This window comes from Nicotiana tabacum, chromosome 13 (assembly GCF_000715075.1).
Source record: "Nicotiana tabacum cultivar K326 chromosome 13, ASM71507v2, whole genome shotgun sequence".
NCBI lineage: Eukaryota > Viridiplantae > Streptophyta > Magnoliopsida > Solanales > Solanaceae > Nicotiana > Nicotiana tabacum.
Window position 1 is genome coordinate 92,302,463 of NC_134092.1, and position 8,942 is coordinate 92,311,404.

General features: G+C 33.5%; 2 protein-coding genes across 2 annotated transcripts; both read right to left on the minus strand.

Moving 5' to 3' along the window:
- Positions 1 to 5,140: 5,140 nt before the first annotated feature.
- LOC142168228 (putative LRR receptor-like serine/threonine-protein kinase At3g47570) lies at positions 5,141 to 5,883 on the minus strand. The gene is made up of 2 exons (XM_075228884.1): positions 5,649 to 5,883; positions 5,141 to 5,505 (listed from the first exon to the last, which is right to left on the minus strand). Exons 1-2 carry the CDS (start codon positions 5,881 to 5,883, stop codon positions 5,141 to 5,143), a joined length of 600 nt encoding a protein of 199 aa, XP_075084985.1.
- LOC107829759 (uncharacterized) lies at positions 5,880 to 8,330 on the minus strand. Its single transcript, XM_075228885.1, has one exon. The coding sequence runs from the start codon at positions 8,328 to 8,330 to the stop codon at positions 5,880 to 5,882; it is 2,451 nt and encodes an 816-aa protein (XP_075084986.1).
- Between the last annotated feature and the right edge of the window lie 612 nt (positions 8,331 to 8,942).

An 8,942-nucleotide genomic window follows, 5' to 3' on the forward strand; every position in this document is an offset into this window, starting at 1 on the left:
ATATTGTACCTTTTTTTCTGTGATGAAACCTCAGAAAAACATCTTTGCTTTCAATTAATTTTTATCCAGCATAACTAAGATTTAGCGGATAATAGTAAAACTACTTATGCAGGGGAGCATCTCTTTTGACATCGCACGTTCTAATAGAGATCATTGGGTCTCATGCATGTAATATTTCTAAGCATTTAGGAATTTAAACAGTCAAGCTATCGAAATGAAGAGTTAACTCAAAAAATATTAAGGCTTTACATATATCCATCAGAATAACACCAAATGCAATATTATTTAGTTAGTCTTCTCATATTGTTCACATTCATATGACATTATTATATTTACGAAGATTAACTCTACAATTTAAGTGATTCAAAGAATACAATAATGATAGGCAGATGGAGGGACGTAGAAAATATTATTTCTTTAATATTTTTATATTTAATAGGATTCTAATTTAATATTTTGCAGTGATTTTAAGTGTTCAATGGATAATACTTTTAGTTAAAGCATTTAAATGAAAAATGCAGACGATTTTAAGGGCCTATCTATGTAAAATAAAAGAAAAAGCAATCGGTTGGGGATAAAAATGGTTTGGCGAGGAAAATATGTGCTTTGAAAATGGTTGCCATAAAATGTAAAAGAAATTCCCTCCATTTCCTAGTCTCTCCATTTCTTCAAGTTTCTACTTGGATCGGAGACACTTGTCATGGTTAAAAATAAATGGATGAGATTTAATTGAATAAAATAAAGCCATAACCATGATTAAAATATTTGATTCCTTATTTTATCCATTTTCAAATAATATCTTTTATCTCTTGAACTTCCTATAATTTCCCCCTTTTCGCGCCAAAATACATCTACCCTCAAGGCAACACCGAAAATTATGGTACCAGAGAAAATAGATTTTTACCATGGAAATCAAGTCCTTGAAGTTCATTGTTAGGTAAAAAATTAACAAAATAAATAACAAAAAGTGAAAAAACAGAGAACAAGATAGCAAGCCGTAGAACTTCATATTTTTGGAAATAACTAATCAGTTCTCGCCAGGTTCTTCTTTATTCATTTCGATTCCTTAGAAATTAGATACTTATTTGTGTGTTTCTTATTGTGGCAATGTCGAATAAAAAATTGTATATAATGTTGTAGACATTAAAAATTTGTCAAAATAGTGCATAAAGAAATAATATTTTTACTTTCCTATACACTATTTGTCCACTCTCTCTCTCTCTCTCTCTCTCTCTCTCTCTCTCTCTCTCTCTCTCTCTCTCCCTCTTGCAAAGCCTGAAGATTCACTTCGCTTTAGTTAGTCATATGTCTCTCTCTCTCTCTTGCAAAGCCTAAAAACTCATAAGGAATATCAGTTTATGATTTGAAAAGACGAATACTCAAGGAAGTTAAAATTGCAAACTCTGAAGATTCACTTCGCTTTAGTTGGGCTATAACATCTGCAGAGACTTTAATCTCTCCTAATCCTCTGTAGAATTATAAATTTTGAAGGTGTTTGACTTTCCACCATTGACAGCCATTAAAAAGCTTTAAAGCTTTGAAATCAAATTTGGGTTTTCAAAAACCATTATTTGTTTGGATTGAGTGTTGTTGCAAATAATTGAAAATATTGTTTGGAGTTTATATCTCAATTTTGAGGGTGTTTTGGTGAAGATTAGACTTGATTTTGCCTGAATTTCAGATTGAAACTCGAAGAAGAAGAAGAAGACATGACATACAAAGAAGAAGAAGAACACATGACATACAATATACCTACGAAATTGTAGTAAAATTGTATTATAATTGTATTTAAATTATATTCTGTAGTAGTTATATATATATTTTATTTGAATGTTGTATGAAAGTTGAAAAATAGTTGTATAATGTATGAATCGTTGTATAAAATTTGTATTTAAGTTATCAATATTATCTTTTTACATAAAGTTGTTGATATGTATCAAAATTGTATTAAGAGAGTAAGTTTTGATTGAAATTTTAGAGAGGAGGCACATATCACAAATAAAATATATACAAATCAGATACAAAATATATACAAAAGACATATTGTATAAAAATTGTATTTAAGTTGTATGATGTTGTAGTTGTATTTAACTATGTAAAAATAATGTATGAAAGTTGTAGATAAGTTGTATAATATATAATTAGTTGTATAAAATTTATTTTTACTATGTATTAATCAGATACAAAATATACAAAAGACATATTGTATAAAATTTGTATAAAAATTGTATTTAAATTGTATGATGTTGTAGTTGTATTTAACTATATAAAAATAATGTATGAAAGTTGTAGATAAGTTGTATAATATATAATTAGTTGTATGAAATTTGTTTTTACTATGTATGTTGTAGTAGATATTCAAATTTGCGTTAAATTTGTACGAAATTTGTTTTAAATTTTTATGTTGATGTACCATACATTGTTCTTTTTCTCAATCGATTTATTAAGGAAAGAAAAGTAGAGAATAATGAAAAGAAATATGCATTTTAACATGTTAATCAAAGTTTATTTAATCAAATATTTTGGAACATAATAATAGCGGTAATAGATCTATTAATCCAAGTGAAGCCATTACTTTCCTTTTTATACTGTCCACCTTTATATTCTCCAAGGATCATAAGTAACTGGAAGTAGTCTCACGATGTCAAATCCAAATAACCTCCCAACTATGGAAGGAGTAGTACCGTTACTGTCTTTCAAATTTTAAGGGCCTATTTAGAATTTTCAAGAACTATGGGGGTGCAAAAAGTGATTCCACTAAGTAAAATCGTGGGTACAAAGTGTATAACTTTCCAAGAGGAGGCTTCAGTTGCAGGCAGCAATGGAAGTTGAGAAGAGGGTTGCGTCCAACAAGAAAGCCGAAAATTACAGAGACAAGAAGATACGATATTTCAATATTGAGTTCACAAAACAAACTGCAAATTATGTATTCGATACCAGAGACACACACCAGAAGAACGAGGAGAACCAGAAAAAAGAGGGGGTTCGTTAGGGTCCGAGCAGAATTGGTGAAATTGAATTTAATTTGAAATCTGCTAAAACTTTGAATCTGCTCAATTATACTTTTTTCTTTTTTGTAACTGAAATTTTGTTTGTTATGGCTTAAAATAGTTAATACACAACTGAAAGTAGTCTTATTAAAAGAGGAATATGGAGAGAAAATAAAAAAATAAAAATAACCAAATCCCTTAATTTAAGACATTAATAATTAATTGTATATAATTTATAATTAATCCTTATTTAGGGTGAGTAATATACAAAATTATGACACTTTTGATAAATAAGTTTCAAATATTATATATGAAGAAAAAAATCCCTAAAGAAATTTAGAGTAGGGCCTCAACATTAGGAGTCTATTAGGGTTACTTGTGGCTACTACACCCAAACCCTAATGCATGCATATAAATAAGGCTAAATATGTCATTCAAAATGATCTCACCAATTTCATAAACTCTCGAAATATGCACAAAGATATCAAATCTACTATCTCCGAAATTCCATAAAATTTTGAAATATTCATTAAGAGATTAAAAATATGTCAAATATGTCTTGATCAATATTCTAGCAACATTCAAGATCCAAATGGAGTGTTGCTACATTCTTCTTGATCATCAAATACATCAAGGAGATGCATATATATCATTCTACATTCGGGAAATACGCTGCTAAAGTCCTCGAATTACGAATAACAAATCGGAGGAAAAAATTAAGGGATAAATATAGTCATAACCCGTAATATTTATCAATAAAATTCTTTTTTCTATAATTATTTGTGATTGCAGTTTTATTTTTCTGCACAAATTATTGCAAATAAATTTCTGTGTACATTTCGCTGTGCCACGAGGTGTAGATTTTGTTATTCTTACTCTTAGGGCATGCATTTAAAAATAAGTGAAATTGGCACCACATGACCATTTGGGTGTCGATATGGCTCTTTTTAGCCTAATTTCCTTTTTTTTTATTGGCTAGTTTAGCCCACTTTAGCTATTTTACAGCTTGTTTGGATGTATTGTATCGTATCGTATCGTATTGTTACTTCAAATACAATATTTGTTTTGATTGCGACTTAAATTTTATTGTATCTTATCGTTAAATCCATCGTTACGTAACGACGAAAAATGCCACTTTACGGAATGACGGATTTGGTGTGGTGGCATCGTTTCCTTATTTTTTTTCTCTCATTTTGCACTTCCTTATTATTAAATAATTATATTTTATCATTTACCCTTTTTTTTAATGTAATAATTCTACTCCGTATCCTATTTTTTCTTAGTAATATTGCAAGTTTATTCTTCATATTGTTGGTGCGTGACATCATGAAACGACGACAAATAATACAATCTATCCAAACGTTGTATTCATCAAACAATACAATATAATACAATATAATATGAAACTGACATGTAACACCAATCCAAACAAGTTGTAACTAATTTTCTTGCAACCCGTAGCCCCCAATCCATTCGCTTCCTCAGCTCTCGCACTTATCATTATAGACTGTTCTTTTCTTTTTCTTCCTTGCGATATTCTACTTTTTAGCTCTTTTCTTTCACAGAATTTTTGTTTTTATGGTGGTTGGAGGAGGAAAGAAAGATCATAAATTGGTGTGACTATTATAACATTGAAGAATTACCTTTGCCGATAAGAGAACTAGTATTATATAACACTGAAGAATTACTTTTGCTGATAAGAGAAAAGAAGAATTACTTTTGCCGATAAGAGAATACAAGTAAATGTCTTAAAGAAGGTCTTAGAATAGCAGAGACGTGTAATTTGGTCATACTTTGCATCATTTAATGTAATTGCATTCTGAAAATTTTAATTTGGTCATACTTTGCATCATTTAATGTAATTGCATTCTGAAATTTAGAGCACTAATGTTACTTTAGAAAAGGGATAGATCATGTTCGTACTGAAAATTCAATTTTTTTGCTAGAATGAATCAAGAATTGGGAAAGACTATAATGGAAAACAATTTAGAGTTACACAATATCTCCATTTGAATGTCTAGTATAATTATATGGGACACCCCTAAGAGGGGGCGTGGAAGTAACGAAGATAGGCCATTCAAGCGTGGCCTTTCAATAGCTTAAGAATCGGACAAGAAAAATATTCTCATTCGACAAAGCTGGAAATGAAATCACATGTTTCTGTCTAGTGGTCTTGTCCGAGACGTTCCAGAAATACCATTTCTTATAGACTGTAGTTCAGCAACAACATCGGCAATGTTCATCCTGTTTCTTGCCAATTCTGCAGAGCAAATAAGCCCTACTCCAAGCACTGAATTCACACGCTCCTCAAATTTGTCACGCTTCATTTCGTTGCTTTCTAGAAGTAGTGGATCCAATATCTCTAGCAATCTATGTGGAAATGCAGCTAAAACGACATTATGAAGGTCAAGACCATCTCTAAACATGCCATCAGTAGGCCGCTTTCCTGTGAACATTTGTATGCCAAAGCTAAAGATATCACCAGAGGAAGACACTTTACTGCCAATCCCATACTCTGCATGTTCCCATAAATTGCCAACATGAAGTCACACACCAACCAAGAAAAGAAAAGAAAAAAAAAGGTTCTTCCTAGACTAAGAGACTCTATTATGATCATATGACATGACTCAATTTGCACAATAAGATGATAAGTATTACCAGGAGCAGTGTAACCGATCGAGCCTCTCAGAGTAGAAGAGCTTGTCTGTGGACGGGAGAATTCATTACTACCTGCTGTGGGAAGGAACTTTGCTAACCCAAAGTCACTCACATGGCCAACCAATTCATCATCAAGAAGGACATTGCTTGGTTTTAGGTCACAATGCACTATTGATTCATGGGAATAGTTGTGAAGATACTCCAATGCACAGGCAACATCAATAGCTATGTTCATCCTTTGGAGAAGTTTAATTTCTTGGTTTCCCCATAAGACATGTCTTCATTTGGGCAAGGGTGCAACCAGTCATCCAAACTACCATTCTCCATATATTCATAAACCAGAGCTTTGAAGTCGTTTCCCTCATCATCAAATCCGGAACATGCGGTTAGTACTTTAACAAGATTCCGATGTCTGAAATTCTTCAAGACTTCACACTCTACCAAGAAGCTCCTGGAAGCTCCTCGTTGTAAAAGGTTAAAGACCTTTACTGCGAATATCGCTCCATTATTTTCCATGAATCCTTTATATACAGATGCAAAGCCACCTTTACCTAACAAATTTGCTGAACAGAATCCATCTGTAGCCTGGTACAGGCTTCTGTAAGACACTTGTACCAGGGAGTGGTTCGTAGAGCTTGCCAAGCGCATCTTCTTTCTTTTGCAACAGTAAAAGATTATGAAACCAAAGAGCAAGGCCAACCCAAGAACTCCAGAAACTATTGAGATGGTTAGCTTAAAGGTGGATGTTGAGAAACTCTTATTTGACTCTTTTTGGATACATTTAGGAAGCTGCAGTTCTGGTGCACCCCCACATAGCTTCGAATTTCCAAGCACTGAAATTGCACTTGCATTTTTAAATACACCTTCTGTTGGCAATGAACCTTCAAAGCTGTTAAAAGAAAGATTCAAGAACTGCAAATCGAAATCACCCAAATACTGTGGTACTTGACCTGATAGATTATTGCCTGAGAGATCTAATATTCGAAGACCTCGCAAATAACTCAATGAGGGGATACTTCCGCTGAAGTAGTTACCTTCCAGCGAAAGTTCTTCCAATCTAACACAACTGCCAAGGGTGCCAGGAATTTCACCAGGCAACTTGTTTCCCTTAAGAGTCAATACACCAAGATTCTTAAGATTTCCAATGGCCACAGGAAGAGAACCAATAAATTGATTATGAGACAAGTCCAAATACATTGTCAAGGAAGAAAGGCCAAAAATTTCCTGAGGTATTGAGCTATTCAGGTTATTTTCAGAGAGATTTAATGCCTGCAAATTTTGGCACTGACCCAAACTAATAGGGATACCAGCATATAGTTTATTGTGATTAAGGTCAAGCTTGATTAACAGACTTAGATTTCCAAGGGCTGATGGGATAGTCCCCCTGAATCTGTTATGTGATAAATCCAAAACTTGCAGCTTTTGAAATCTCCCAATATCAGATGGAATGGTACCAATGAATTGGTTATTTGACATTCTAATAGTTGTCAAATTGGTAAATCTTTCCAACCAGCTGGGAATCGGTCCAGATAGATGATTGTTGCTCAAAAGCAATCCTGTGAGCTTAGTTGAGAGATTTTTCATTGATTCAGGAATCACCCCTCCAAAGTTATTATCATCCAAACCTAATTCTTCAAGATTACTTGCATTTGTTAAGGACGAGATGAAGCTTAGGTCACCATATCCTCCGCTTCCCAGGAGGTTGCTGGAGATGCTTAAATGACTAAGCTTATACAATTTCTCCAAATTAGGAACTTGACCTGTAAGGCTGTTGCTATCAACGAAAAGATACTCAAGGTTCGACGAATTTGATAATGAAATAGGAAGTGGTCCTGAAAAAGAATTTTCAGATATTGCTATGTAGTACAAATTTGGAAGAGTGGTTCCCAAGTATGGTGGAAGAGTCCCTTTGAATTTGTTCAGTGAGACAAATATAGTAGTCAAGGAAGAGAGGTTAAAAATTCCAGGAGGAAACTCACCAGACAAGCTGTTATCATTGAAGACAATATATTCTAGCTTCATCAGGTTTCCTATCTCATTGGGCAAGTGTCTACTGAGATAGTTAGATGAAAAACCAAGGAACAGCAGAGATGATAAGTTCCCAAAAGAATGCGGAATGCTGCCCGTCAGACCGTTTCTTGGAGCTTGTATGAGCTGGAGTTTCGAAAAAGAGCCAAATTCAGCAGGAATCCTTCCTATGAGGTTGTTCCAAGAAAGACGAATCTCGACAAGGTTGGAGCAAGCTGATAGATTTGAAGGGATTTCACCATCTAGTGAATTGTTCCTAAGCCATAACAATTTCAAATCCTGCAAGTGGCTTAGCTCCGGAGGTATTCTACCAGTAAAGCTATTGTTGTCAAGAAGCAACTCATTCAGAAAACTCAAATTTCCTATATGGGGTAATATTGGACCCTTCAGTTTCTGATGCTGCAGATTTAAGGATGTAACGTATCCACTGCTTCTGCAGATCACACCTTGCCACTTACAGAAGGGAACGGTTTCATTCCATGATCTCAATACTTCAAAGGGATCATGTGTTATGGTCTCTTTGAATGCAAGCAGTGATAGTCTGTCTGTTTCAGTGTCATGATTTGCAGCAATCACTACATCCAGAAAGCCAAAAATGAGGAAAAACGGGGAAATGTATTTGGCGCAAAGAACTAAACAGAAAACTGACTTCATCTTTGCGGCGTCTTAGAAAAGTGGTAAAGGAATTAGTTATTAGGACCTTATTATAGTGTGACAAGAGCTGGAATATCAAATTGACATGCTGACTGACCATTGATGTGTAGGAAAACAAAGTAAATTCGTACATATCTGCTAGCAATTAACGTTAATAAAAATTCCAATGGTCATTATCTTGACCTGAGAACCACTGTAAGATGATTTAGTGTTTTGAAGAAATTATACATCACAGTACTATTTTTAAAGTAGCTGCACTAATTGGGAACTCAGGTCACAATACAAACTTTGCCACATGTCAATGAAAGTTTGACAAAATCTTGAAAGCTCACTTTCCATCTTTTAAAATATAGATCCTTTACCTGCCGTTTCAATTTTTCAATGCTTTGAAAAATTGATCCTTCTTTTTAATTAAGCACTGTTCTTAGGCATAATAGTTAATCAAAAAGAAAAAACCAAAAACCTTCACCTTAGTTCGGAGCATCACATAATAAAACTTGTATCTTTTCAGATAGCAACAAATATTATTATCTTTATAGTGGAAGAAAAGAAAGAATGCTCATATCAAAGTTCTCCTTAATTACGCTGCGAAAATGAGCTCTTACTCATGAA

Bases quoted from the DNA above. Each gene is read 5' to 3' on its own strand.
- LOC142168228 (XM_075228884.1), bottom strand. From the start codon at position 5,883: ATGAACATAGCTATTGATGTTGCCTGTGCATTGGAGTATCTTCACAAC. The intron at 5,506-5,648 runs GTAATACTTATC...GGGAACATGCAG, and splicing joins GATCGGTTACACTGCTCCTG to AGTATGGGATTGGCAGTAAA.
- LOC107829759 (XM_075228885.1), bottom strand. From the start codon at position 8,330: ATGAAGTCAGTTTTCTGTTTAGTTCTTTGCGCCAAATACATTTCCCCG.